General features: G+C 35.6%; 2 protein-coding genes across 2 annotated transcripts; one reads left to right on the top strand and one right to left on the bottom strand.

Moving 5' to 3' along the window:
• The first annotated feature begins 3,979 nt into the window (after positions 1–3,979).
• LOC104225977 (subtilisin-like protease) lies at positions 3,980–6,787 on the top strand. Its single transcript, XM_009777855.2, has one exon. It carries the CDS (start codon positions 4,173–4,175, stop codon positions 6,417–6,419), a length of 2,247 nt encoding a protein of 748 aa, XP_009776157.1. The 5' UTR covers positions 3,980–4,172; the 3' UTR covers positions 6,420–6,787.
• Positions 6,788–7,801: 1,014 nt separating this feature from the next.
• Positions 7,802–10,592, bottom strand: LOC104225978 (subtilisin-like protease). The gene has a single exon (XM_009777856.2). The coding sequence runs from the start codon at positions 10,162–10,164 to the stop codon at positions 7,930–7,932; it is 2,235 nt and encodes a 744-aa protein (XP_009776158.2). The 5' UTR covers positions 10,165–10,592; the 3' UTR covers positions 7,802–7,929.
• Between the last annotated feature and the right edge of the window lie 4,003 nt (positions 10,593–14,595).

Here is a 14,595-nt window from a genome sequence, read left to right as displayed (position 1 = left end):
AATACAAACATGAAATGAATATGAAAACAACTAATTAAACTTCTATTTTGAAATCTGAAAATTAATTTAACAAAACAACATGCACATGAACAAACTAGAAAAAATGATTTCAACGATAAACAACGAACAAAACAAGAATCAAATATTTAACGATTTTAACTTTGAGAAATATAAAAACGAAAATGGACAAAATAAAATTCAAAACTACTAACCGGATTGAAACGACGAACGACTAACCAACGACGAACACGAACTTAAGGAGTTGGCTGAAACAACATCGAAGCAGTAGCAATGGAGGTTAAGGAGAAACAGCGGCAACATCCGTTCGGAGCAGCCATGGCTGCTCGTCGCAGCTAGACACGGGCAGCAGTTGACGCGGCAGAACAGGAGCAGCTGGTCGACCATGGCAGCATGAAGCAGAAGCTCGCAGCTAGCAACAATGGCGAGGAGCTGGAGCCGCAACCTTGCACAGTTGAAGCAAGTTTGAGTAGCAGCAACGACGGCGTTGGAGCAGCAGTTCGGGAAGCCATGGATGACGCAGAGGCAGCAAGAAGAAGCAACAAACATGGCGTTATGGCCATGGCGATGGGTCAACGACGAAGACGCAGCCATGGACGAGCCTTTTGAGCTTGACATGGAGAAGATGGGCTTCTTGGTGGTGTGTGTGCTTGTGTCGAAGGAGACGAAGTTGCTGGAGCTTAAGGGGGAAGCCATGGATGAGCTTTGGAAAAACTTGGAGAAGTAGAAGCAAAAGTGGGGGGGGGGCGGATGACTTAGGTCTTTTTAGGGTTTTTCTTCTTTTCTTTTTGTTTTGTTTTGTAAAATGTAAGACAAAGGGGTTTGGGTCTTTTGGGTTATGGACTGGGTCGACCCAGTTCGAAATGGACTGGGTCGTAGGGAAGATTGGGCCATTTTTTGGGCCTGTGGCTTGAAATCGAAGAAGAGGCCCAATTCCGACTTTCTTTATATTTTCGCTCTCTTTTCTTCTTTTATTTCTCTAAAACTAAATTATAAAAATACTTAAACTATTATTAAGAACTAAATTAAGTTATAAAAGCGCAAATTAACTCCCAATAACAATTAACGCCCAATTAAGCATTAATTAAGCACAAAATTGTATATTTGGACATTAAATGCTAAAAATGCAAACGATGCCTATTTTTGTAATTTTTAATTTTTGTAAAACAAATTTAATTACTAACAATTGTAGAATTAAATCCTATATGCAAAATGCGACATATTTTTGTATTTTTTTATTAATTTAGCAAATAAACACGCACAGACAAATACAAATAATTATTCAAAATATCACAAAATTGCACACCAAAGAAAAATTATTTTATTTTTGAATTTTTTGGGAGTAATTCTCATATTGGGCAAAAATCACGTGCTTACAATATACATCTACTGGAGTTCAAACATTTTGCCCTGACCTTATTCCTCTCATTTGGCCTCAACTTTAACTGAACTCTTCTTTGTACATCATAGTCTTGTAAAGCAGATCTAAATTGTCTAACATTTTCAAGACCATTTCCAGTTGGAAAACAATTTTCTTATAGTTAGGGTCAAAGTAGACCTTTCTATTGTATCTTCTTGGAGGAAGGTTTTGTGCCTCGTCATCTTCATCTACATCATCATCATTAGTATCTTCACTACCTAGATCTGAACGGTCTAGGTACTGCTTATTCCCTCCCAATTTGCCAACATATTTAGCAGTTTTATCCTTGTAAATGTTTTCAAATCCAGGGTCAATGCCTATTGGGCCACTAGGTAGCTTCATCTAGTATCCCAACCAAAGAAAATTATTCCATTATGAAGAAAAGATAAAATAGAAGAATACTATTCCTACAATAAGAGAAATAACTTTTAAAACTAATTAAAACAAAGCTAATTAAAGTTGGTGTTCTCTGCACAAGAATGGTTCCCCTTTTCAATTGAAGTTTACGTCCTGTTTATAGAGACAAGCACAAGCAAAAATTCCCAAGGATGCCATCCTTGGCCTTAGATGTGGTCTGGGATGTCATCCTTCGTTTGAGTTACTCAATTTTCTCCAATTGTTTCTCCCACGGATGTCATCCTTGACTTTCTTTCTTTGCGTTTGTATTCTTCTTTCTGATCTTTTTCTTTTCCTGCAGTATTTATTTTATTTACACAAATATTGAATAAAAAGTAATATGTTTAGAAATAAAATATTATTTATTTAATATTATATATACTTAAAACATACACAATTTACACTTATCATATACCTAATAGGTTTTAGTTGGTTTTTGCAGATTGGATTGCCACGTTTGTGAAATTGTAATGCACGTGCTATGATTCAACTGTCGAACGTGTTTATTAGTTAACTTATTCTCGAGTTGAAGTGTTCATATAAGAATTTTGAAACTTTATCTACCGGCATAACAATCGGGTGCAAGTTCAACTGGCCAGGAGGCCTTTTTGCCTTTTTTTTTTTTTTTTTTTTGCATTTTCCTCATGATTATGAAAATTGTACAAATTATATTCAGACTACAACAACTAATACAAACCTATGAGGTAAAAAGAGGAAGAAAAAAAATACCTCCAGAAATTAGATGGAAAAATGTTAAAATCCAACAAAGGAGGAGTCAGAAACACATAAAAGGAGAAAGATCTAATTTTGGGTTTGTACTATTCAAAATTGCTCAATTTTACTCTTGGTTAGACTTTTAGTCCATTTATTCCCTTGTAATTAGCAAATCGATTTATATTTGCCCTTGCCATTAACGAGCTCCAACGTGAAATGGTCAGACTCCATCCGTCAAAAAATTTCAAGATAAAGGTCTAAATATACCTTTGAACTTTTATCTATTGTTTAAAATTACCCTAAGTTTGAAGTTCCATTATGGGTCAAGGGTGTGAGACTTAATGCTAATGGCGAGGTTAAAATTAGACCAAAAATTTAATAGATGGCAAAATTAATAATTGTTTCAGGCAGTATATATGACAAATGTGACCAAGTTCCCAACATAAAATATCAAGAAAACCAATCTTAATTTGTGGCCTAAATTAAGTAATATGATTTTGAACCTATCTATGTTCTTGAAAGAAGTAATTATTCATTAGATGTAAACTTTAACATGTTGCCAAATTGAATATTATAAATAGCTGAATATTTTATAGAGGACATAGGGTATATCAAAAATGCCAGATACTAAATCCAACATCAAACAAAAATTAAAGCAACATCCACATGGTATATGTAATATGTGTAAAAGAAGTTAAAGTTCCCATCTTTAGATCCTTATAATATGCACATAATAAAGAAAAAGAGAAGCATGGCTGCGATTGGTCTGGCACTTAAGTTTCTTTTCATAAAAAAATCTGCATTTTATTCATAATTAGAATTCTTAAAAGCCAATTGGGAAAATTAAGTTTCCATGCAAGAAACCTGGCACTTAATTTATTGTCACCTTTTTATCATGACATGGATAACTTTAATAATGTGCTACAACTTTTATCCAAAAATAAAAGATCTTAAAAGATAAGCCAAGTGCATTTAGGGGTCATTTTCTTTAAAAAATAAATATATAATAATAACAATAATAATAACAACGAACGAAAGATTATCATGAGTTTATATCATGTTTGGTTAGTCGTATAAGAAAAAATAATTGTCGCATAACTCAATATAATATTTTGTGGCCTCATTAAACTTTGCGTTGCTAATATACACATAAGTTAAATGAAAATTTGTGTATTATTTTATGCACTACATTACAAAGAATGGAGATAAAGTGATCCCTCCATCTTTAATTCGATATTTTTGGTTTGAGCTGTGAGAATAGTGAATCTCATATACTAATGACTAAAACTAAAAAATAATTCCTACATTAAACTATTCCTAGTCTAGTCACTCATTCACATCACTATACTTTCTTTTCTACTCTTACTTAATTGTTCCCTTAACTTTAGTCTTTTTCTATCACATGATGCATCTCTTTTTTCCACACACAATAATACATCAATAAACATGAGGAGATCTATTGATTAAACAATTCAGGAGAATTTACTGCAATTGAACTATATATGTTAGTACCTCAAAGAATGAAAAGCATAAACTCTTCTTTAATTTCCTAAATACATTAGTAGTTCATGTATTACTTCAAAATATCAAGAACTTAGAGTTATTTTTTAGCTCATTTGCAGCCATGAAATTACTGAATATCATTATATTTTTCTGCATATTTGGCTGTATATTATGGCCTAGTATGCAGATCAACCTAGAGACTTACATAGTTCAAGTTGAATCTCCAGAAAACAAAATTTCTACTCAATCTTTATCACATGATCTTGAGAGTTGGTACCAATCTTTTTTGCCAAATACAATATCAAGTACAAGCTCAAATGAAGAATCGCGGTTAATATATTCATATCATAATGTGATGAAAGGTTTTGCAGCAAGATTATCAGCAGAGGAAGTGAAAGAAATGGAGAAGAAACCAGGCTTTGTATATGCATGGCCAGAGAGGATATTGTCTTTACACACTACACATACCCCGAGTTTTCTTGGATTGCAGCAGAACATGGGAATGTGGAAGGATTCAAACTATGGAAAAGGTGTGATTATTGGAGTTTTGGACAGTGGGATATTTCCTGATCATCCTTCGTTTAGCGACAAAGGAATGCCTCCTCCGCCTGTTAAATGGAAGGGAAAGTGTGAATCGAACTTCAGTACGAAATGCAACAACAAGCTCATTGGCGCGAGGACATTTCCTCAAGCCAATGGTTCGCCAATAGATGATGATGGACATGGTACACACACTGCAAGTACTGCTGCTGGAGGTTTTGTGGAAGGTGCTAATGTGTATGGAAATGCTAATGGCACTGCAGTTGGGATTGCCCCTCTTGCTCATCTTGCCATTTATAAGATTTGCGATTCTTTTGGTTGCTCTGACAGTGGTATTTTAGCGGCTATGGATGCAGCTATTGATGATGGAGTTGATATCTTATCCCTTTCCCTTGGTACAAGTACAAGTCCGTTCCATAATGATCCGATTGCACTTGGCGCGTATAGTGCAACACAAAGAGGTATTCTTGTTGTTTGCTCTGCAGGTAATAGTGGTCCATCCGAAAGCTCGGTTCTAAATGAAGCACCATGGATTCTCACAGTAGGAGCAAGTACTCTTGACAGGAAAATTAAGGCTACTGTTCAGCTCGGGAACAAGAAAGTATTTGAGGGCGAGTCCGCCTTTCATCCAAAGGCTTTTAGTACAAAATTCTTCCCTTTGTTTGATCCTGCACTAGATGGAAGTGAGTTTGACAGTTCTTATTGCGGAACAGGTACACTGACTAACCCTGCTATTAAAGGCAAAATAGTCTTGTGTATGGTAGGTGGTGGTTATTCCAGGATTGTAAAAGGACAAGCAGTTCAGGATGCTGGAGGTGTTGGCATGATTCTAATAAATAGCATAGATGATGGTTTTACGACATCAGCTGATGCTCATGTTCTTCCAGCTATGGATGTAACTTATGATGATGGAATGAAAATCACTGAGTATATGAACTCAACAAAAAAATCTATTGCGCGTATTACATTGCAAGGAACTATTATTGGAGACAAAAATGCTCCAATTGTTGCTGGTTTTTCTTCCAGAGGACCAAGCATAGCTACTCGCGGAATTTTAAAGCCTGATATTCTTGGTCCCGGAGTTAACATTCTTGCTGCTTGGCCTACTTCTGTTGAGAACAACACTAACACAAAATCTACCTTCAACATAATTTCCGGTACCTCTATGTCATGTCCTCACCTCAGTGGAGTTGCAGCATTGCTTAAAAGCGCACATCCCACTTGGTCTCCTGCAGCTATTAAATCAGCAATCATGACAACTGCTGATACAGTCAACCTCGCCAACAATCCTATCTTAGATGAAATGCTCCGTCCTGCTAGCATCTTTGCCATTGGTGCAGGACATGTCAATCCATCAAGAGCAAATGATCCAGGACTAGTTTATGATACCAAATTCAAGGACTACTTGCCTTATTTGTGTGGTTTGAATTACACAAATCGCGAAGTTGGAAACCTTCTACAACGTAAGGTGAATTGCTCGGAAGTGAAAACTATTCCTGAAGCACAACTGAATTATCCTTCATTTTCCATCACATTCGGAACACATTCTCAGACATATACAAGAACAGCGACTAACGTCGGGGAGGCTAAATTTTCTTACAATGTGGAGATAGTTTCACCACCAGGAGTTTCTGTGACTGTTAAGCCTTCTATTCTAAAGTTCTCGAAGTTAAACCAGAAAAGGTCATATCAAGTGACTTTTTCAAGAACAGCCAATAGTTCAACCAGTGGTGTAGTTCAAGGATTCTTGAAATGGACTAGTAATAGGCATTCCGTAAGAAATCCAATTGCAGTTGTCTTAGAAGAAACTGCAACATTGGATTTTTAGTCTCTTTTCCTTTTAATAATAAGTCTGCCTTACTGGTTTGTTTGACAATGTTGAATGAGTGCAGCCACCCACATTCTATTATACTAGTGTTACTTTCTTTTCAGTAAGGGTAACCCGGTGCACTAAGCTCCCGCTATGCGCGGGGTTCAGGGAAAGGTCGGACTATAAGGGTCCATTGTACGCAGTATTACCCTGCATTTCTTCAAGAGGTTGTTTCCAGGATTCAAACTCGTGACCTCCTGTTACTCCGAGGCTCCCCTTCTATTACTTCCTTTTCGCTGTGGGCTAATATTTCTACTTCATTCTTTTACTTTATTTCTGTAATGGTTTTCTACATCTTTTCAGTTTATGTGAAGTTCACAACATCAGTTCTATTTTCTTAATCGTCAGTAATATTTTTTATACTTCGACTTATTTTAGTTACTTCGTTGTATATTGAATTGATTGCTTATATCCTTCATCTTTAGCTGCATCCAAATTTATATTGATTCTAATTTACTTGTATGTTCTAGTTTATGAAACATTCTTTTAATTTTGATATATATTTCAAAAGGTTTGATATCATTTACTTGAAAAGTAAATTATTTGTGCTTGTAATATGGCTCAAGTATGGATACACTTTCTGCATTTTTAATCAGGCACTTAGATTCTGGATTAAAGGCCTATATAAATTTACAGCTGCACGCCATGTCTTCTAAAATCACACACTCAAATTTACAGCTGCACGCTATCCTTGATTGTCATGCTAAGACCGTGATGTTGGCGATACCGGGGGTGCCTAGGTTAAAGTGGAGAGGCTCCCTGGATTATGTTCCTAGTTGGGTAATTTCACATCTGAAGGCTCAACGGATATTTGAGAAGGGATGTTTGACATATTTGGCCTTCGTGAGGGATGTTAGTGTTGATGCTCTTACCGTTGAGTCAATTACGGTAGTGAGGGACTTCCCATATGTATGTCCAGCAGACTTGCCGGGCATGCCACCCGACAGGGACATCGATTTTGATATTCACTTGGTGTCAGGCCCTTAGCCCATCTCTATTGCACTGTATCATATGGCACCAGTGGATATGAAGGAATTAAAGGAACAACTTCAAGAGTTGCTTGACAAGGGTTTTATTAGACCGAGTGTCTCGCCTAGGGGTGCTCCAGTTCAATTTGTGAAGAAGAAAGACGGTATTATGCAAATGTGTATTGATTACAGGCAGCTGAACAAAGTTACAGTCAAGAACAAGTACCCTCTATCATGCATTGATGACTTATTAATTTCTATTATATATGGAATGTGTATGATTACATCAGTAAGAGTTTAAGTTATAAGAGGGATGTATTCATGATACAGTAACTTTTATAGACTGAAGCAAAAGATGATTGAAAAGCAAAATGCATTTAAAAATGACCCTTTGAATTAGACTAATCATAGAATCTAATAACATATTATCACATGCTTATTGTAAAAGGATGAAATTATTAGAAAGAGAAAGCAAATAGACATCCAAACTTGCAGTTTTACTAGACTAGCACAACTGCAATTGGACTTCGTACAGAGTGCCTATTACTAGTCCATTTCAAGAATCCTTCAACTACATCACTGTTTGAGCTATTGGCTGTTCTGGAAAAGGTCACTTGGTATGTCAACTTCTGGTTCAACTCGGAGAATGTTAGAGTAGAGGGCTTAACCATCACGGAAACTCCTCGTGGTGAAACTATCTCTACATTGTAAGATGATTTAGCATCGCCAACATTGGTTACTGTTCTAGTATATGTGTGAGTATTTGTTCCCAGTGTGATGGAAAATGACGGATAATTTAGTTGTGCTTCAGGAATACTTTTCACTTCCGAGCAATTGATCTTGCGTTGTAGAAGGTTTCCTACCTGTCGATTTGTGTAATTCAAACCACACAAATAAGGTAAGTAGTCGTCGAATGGGGTGTCATAAATTAGTCCCGGATCATTTGCTCTTGATGGATTGACATGTCCTGAACCAACGGCAAAGATATTAGCAGGAAGGAGCCTTTCGTCTAAGATGGGATTGTTGGCGAGGTTTACTGTATCAGCAGTTGTCATGATTGCTGATTTAATAGCTGCAGGAGACCAAGTAGGGTGTGCGCTTTTTAGCAATGCTGCAACTCCACTGAGGTGAGGACAAGACATGGAGGTGCCAGAAATAATATTGAAGGTAGATTTTGAGTTTGTGTTGTTCTCTACAGAAGCAGGCCATGCAGCAAGAATGTTAACACCAGGACCAATAATGTCAGGCTTCAAGATTCCAGGACTAGCCATGCTTGGTCCTCGAGAAGAAAATGAAGCAACCATTGGTGCATTTCTATCTCCGATTATCGTTCCTTGAAACGTAATTCTAGCTACTGGTTTCTCTGTTGAATTCATATAGTCAAGAATTTTCATTCCATCAGCATAAGTAACATCCAGGGCAGGAAGGACATGAGCATCGGCTAACGTAGTAACACCATATTCTAGCCCATTGTAGATGATCATGCCAACACCTCCAGCATCCTTTACTGCTTGTCCTTTTCCAATCCTTGTATAACCACCACCTGCCATACACAAAACTATTTTGCCTCTAATAGCAGGGTCAGTCAGTGTACCTGTTCCGCAATAAGGGCTGTCAAAATCACTTGCATTCTTTGCAGGATCAAATAGAGGGAAAAATGTTACATTGGGAGACTTTGGATGAAAAGTTGATTCGCCCTCGAATTCCTTTTTGTTTCCAAGCTTAACAGTAGCCTTAATTTTCCTGTCGAGAGTGCTTGCACCTACTGTCAGAATCCATGGGGCTTCATTTGAAGTAGAGCTATTGTATGGACCTTCATTGCCGGCAGAACAACTTACAAGAATGCCTCTTTCTGTCGCACTATATGCACCGAGTGCAATGGGATCACTATGCAAGGGACTACTAAATCCACCAAGGGAAAGGGACAGGATATCGACACCATCATCAATAGCTGCATCCATGGCAGCTAAAATTTCACTGTCAGCGCAACCAGAAGAGTCACAAACCTTATAAATAGCCAAGTGTGCAAGAGGGGCAACCCCAACTGCAGTACCTTTAGCATTCCCATATACATTGGCACCTTGCACAAAACCTCCAGCAGCAGTGCTGGCTGTGTGGGTGCCATGTCCATCATCATCTATTGGCGAGCGATCTTCTTGTATGTAGGACCTCGCACCAATGAGCTTGTTGTTACACTTTGTAGTGAAATTTGATTCACACTTGCCCTTCCACTTAGCAGGCGGAGGAAGCATCCCTTCGTCGCTAAATGAAGGATGGTCAGGCGAAATGCCAGTGTCCAAGACTCCAATGATCACACCATTTCCATAGTTTGAATCTTTCCATAAGCCCATATGCTGCTGCAATCCAAGAAAACTTGGAGTATGGGTAGTGTGTAAAGACATTATCCTCTCAGGCCATGCAGATACAAAGCCTGGTTTCTTCTCCATTTCTTTAACATGCTCTGCTGATAATCTTGCTGCAAAGCCTTTCATCACGTTGCGATATGAATACACTAAACGTGGTCCTTCTTCGTCATTTGAGCGTGTGATTGCTATCGTATTTGGCAAAAAAGATCGGTACCAGCTCTCAAGATCCTGATCTGATAAAGATTGAGTGGAAATTTGGCTTTCTTGTGATTCAACTTGAACTATATAAGTATCTAAAGGGCTCTGAATAGTTGGCCATGGAAAATAGCTAACCATGCAAAAAAGAAGAAAGATTTTCAAGAATTTCATGGCTGCAATGGGCTAAAAGAACTCTAATTTCTTGTTGTTCTGAAGTACAGTTGATACTTGAAATTCTTTAAATAACTAGTAGTATATATAGTGCTTTGGCCCTTTAATTTTGACTGATTCAACAGTCAACACTCTGGAAGATTTTTTCAATTATTAATTCACATAAAGCACCTCATGTTGATTATATCATTATTGTGTTGAAAAATGAATACCATTATGAGAAGAACAAACAAAGTTAATGGAAGACTCAAGTAAAGCAGGAAAAGAAAAAGACACTGATGTAAACAAGTATTGTTGAACTCTTTCCTATATAATTGATTATTCTTAATCACCATCTACAAACCTGTATTATGTTTGCAGCCAGCCAATTTTGATCTCTTCACAATATATGGAGCGACGTAGACAATAAAAATTTATATAGCCGATCACAACTTTCTTGGAATTAATGCATAATTGAGCATTAATCTTTATCTACTACTTCTAATGGTCCATTGGGATTAAAAGAAAAAAATAGATCACTCTACTTTTTCTTTTTCTAAATGAAAGTGGTTTACCTTTAAGCTTATCTTTTCTTTTTGGATAAAGTTGCGGTGGAGTAGCAAGTACTCTTTTATCCTTAATAAGAGGTTTCAGCTTCGAGTCTTGAGTATAGAATCGCCTTTGAGTAGGGAGCGCCAGTGGCGGAGCCAGAATTTTTATTAAAGGTGTCAAAATATATAAAAGTAAACATACCAGAAAATTAAGGGGAGTCAACACATAGTATATATACATATAAACATTTTTTTTACCTACCTACACAGTGTATTTTTCCCGCGAAGAGGTGTCATTTAATACCCCTTCCTGTAAGGTGGCTCTGCCACTGCTTTTACGGGCACTCACAAAGTAGGACGTCCGGTCACAAAGACCGATTAGTCGAACCCCATAGCAGATATGTGGAAACCAAAAGAAAAAGGTGAAGTTATTCACTATGTCAAAAAGAGGTGGTAATGGCACTAAAAGAAATGAAGGACCAGGACAATTCAGCCATGCTTTCCCTTTCTATGCATATTATAACGATCTAAGTTGGGAACTTTAATTTCTCTGTAAATAACATGTACCATGTGGATATTATTTTGTTCACTTATTAAAAGTTGGAGTTGGCCTGTGTCATTATTGGCATGCTTAACTCTTTTGAATTCCAAGAACCTCACTACTCTTTATGTTTCTTTCATTCTTGACTCTTTTTTCCAGCGTCAACCTCTTGTTTCCTTTTTCTTTTGGGATCATAAAGTAGTGCTCGGGTCGCGTCTAACTTTGTCCATCAAAGCGTCTCGACTAGTCTCCGAGACACATGTTATTTTTCACCAACAAAGGTATTACGTTACTTTGTCCACCAAAATTTAGATAGATTGAGAAGAATCGTCTATTACTATATTTTGTTTCGGCTAATCTTTCATAATTTTGCCACTTCATTAACCACTAGAACACACATCGCCTCTTCTTAATTTAGGTCACAATTAAGAAGACAAAAAGTAAGCTTTAAGTTGGGTCTGGTCTGCTAAGCCTAACAGCTTTCCCCCCCTCTCCCTTCCCTGATGTAATTTTAAAAAAAAAAAAAAAAAAAATCTGATTTTATTTGAAATCTTTATTGCGACAACATATACAGTATGATCTCATAAGTGGAGTCTTGGGAGGGTGGGTAGATGCGGATCTTACCCCTATCTCGTTTGAGGTAGATCTTTACTATAATTGATTATTCTTAATGACCCTATGCCAAAACTTGATTTCTCTTATTTGTCCTCTTGGGATGACCAAAATTTTACTAACAAGATTGAAATTGTTATTATATTTGAATTTGCATTATTCCGTGAAGGGTGACAGTTTCAACTTGAATATTTGATTTTTGGTTAGTTTTGGCAGACATGCTGCATAAAATATTAATAAATTTTCTAATATTAACACTCTTTTTTTTATTTATAAAATCGCTTCAGGAGTGAAATTTGAAATTCTTATCATTCGCTTAGTAGTTAGACTGTTAGAGCGCATATGAAAGGATTTTGCTTACATACACTATACTATTATATGAACCGGATTGGTTTGGTTTTGTCGGTTTGGATTGGTTCGATTTTGTTGAATTTTTCGAGTTTTTCGAATTTTTTGTTAGTTAAATATTATTTCAATCTTACTTTGTTAAATTTTTTATAAATAATTATATGTTTAGTAAAAATATAAGAAATTGACAAACATATTTCTATTAAAATATTCTTATGAGAGAATTTTCTTAGTAACACATAATAGTTATTCTTTTAGTCGTCTGACAATAATATCTCGTTCTGTACACTTTCAAGGTTTACCGGATTTAGTAATTAAATATAAAAATCAATATGATACCTAAATAATAATAATCACTTCACATTCAAAAAAGATATAACAATTTAGTAGATCTTAACATATGATATGAATATGGACGAACACAGAGATAAACGCATTCCAGTAACACTTGATGAGAAAATGATCATACAACCCATTATTTAAGGTTAATAAATATGGAGCACTTCATATACTCTTAAATATTATATCTCGCAAGACAATCTCAAATATTTCTCGAGATTTTTTAAATAAAATTCTATTATAAAACCTTAAAAGTATATATAAACATTATATATTTATATGTCGGTTTGGTTCGAGTTTTTTTACTCAATACCAAACCTAGTCGGGTTTTTAATTGGTTTGCTTTGGTTTTTTGGGTTGATGTGATTTTTCGATTCGGTTTGTACACCCTTACACTATACTGTTTAATTTAAGATGTTGCAATAGACTGGTCGACTTTATTTTCCAGTTATCTTTTAAATGATTTGATAGGTAAAAAGAAATTTACACTATAAGTATAAGTAATTTAAACTCCATGTGAAATTCACTTAATTGAAGAGAGAATCATTGGGATTGATTTTTGCAGAGTAGTGTGCTAACCCGTAGGGGAGCCTTGGCATAATTGGTAAAGTTGCTATCATATGACCAGGAGGTCACAGGTTCGAAACGTGAAAACAGACTCTTGCAGAAATACAATGTAAGGTTGTATACAATAGACCATTGTGGTCCGACTAGGGGTGTACAAAAGAAACCGACAAATCGCACCAACCCGATAATCCCAGTCAAACCGAGAAAAAAAAACCCGACTATGGTTTGGTTTGATTTGGTTTGTGCTGGAAAAAAAACCCGACCATAATTGGTTTGGTTTGGTTTTAACTAAAGAAAGTCAAACCGAAACCAAACCAACCCGATATTATATATATAGAAATTTTAGATATATTTAATATATAAATATACTTATTGTGATGTAATTTATAAATATTTCTTAAAAAATTCATAATTTTATCTTTTAAGGTATTATTTCAAGATTGGACTTAGAACTTTTGACTGCTTAGCCATTAATATTAGTAAATTAAATAATGCAAACAAAAGCCCAAACTAAAATCAAATCAATACTAATGCTAACAAAAGACATTCAATTTAATATTACGAACGGGAATGTATTGAATATCTCTTTTTTGTTTTGCAATAATTTAGATAAAAATGCATAACCTATTTCTATTTTTCTTTAGCGTTTAATCATGTAATTAATACTCCCTTATTAGTCTATTTATTTTAGCATGACTTGGTACTTTTAGATTATGTTTATTTTTATTATGGCTTTTTAATTAGCAATATTTATATTACATAATTTTATTATCTTTATTGTTGAATATTTTAGGATAATGCCACGACACATCTCATATTTTGTATTATTTTTGGAAAATACTTTATATAATTGTATCTTACTAGGATTAAAGAAATATTTTGAGCATACATTATATGTTTTGTTCTACGAAGATTTTACCGGGAAAAAAAACCTGAAAAAATCCGAATAACCCGAAAATCCGAGAGAAAACGAGATTGAAAAACCCGAGCTTTATTGGTTTGGTTTGGTCTTTAGATTTAATAACCCGACACAATTAGTTTGGTTTGATAATTGTAAAATCCGAACCAACCCGGCCTATGTACGCCCCTAGGTCCGACCTTCCCCGAATCCCGCGCATAACGAAAGCTTAGTGTACTAGGCTGCCCTCTCTCAATGTGCTAACCTGTATTGTGTTTATGGCCAGCCTAATTTGACCTCATCGAATTGTGGAAGAGTTGGATCTAAGGAAAATCCTTTTTAAGATGAAATCTTTAGAATGTTGCGTTGATATTAAATAAGAAGGAAATGACTCTACTTTTTCTTTTTCTAATTGAAAGTGGTTTACCTTTAAGATTATTTTTTTATTTTTATGAAGTTGTAGTGTATAAAGTTACGTACCTGCGTCAGAAAAAAAAGAAGTTAATAATGGCACTAAATAAGGCAAGGCTAATTCAGCATGCTTTCTTCTCTTCATATTATAATAACTATATAAAGTTGGGTACTTTAATTTCTTT

The sequence above is a fragment of the Nicotiana sylvestris genome, chromosome 12, assembly GCF_000393655.2.
Source record: "Nicotiana sylvestris chromosome 12, ASM39365v2, whole genome shotgun sequence".
Lineage (NCBI taxonomy): Eukaryota > Viridiplantae > Streptophyta > Magnoliopsida > Solanales > Solanaceae > Nicotiana > Nicotiana sylvestris.
Note: the sequence above shows the minus strand (reverse complement) of the source record. Positions and strands in the feature narration are given on the sequence as shown.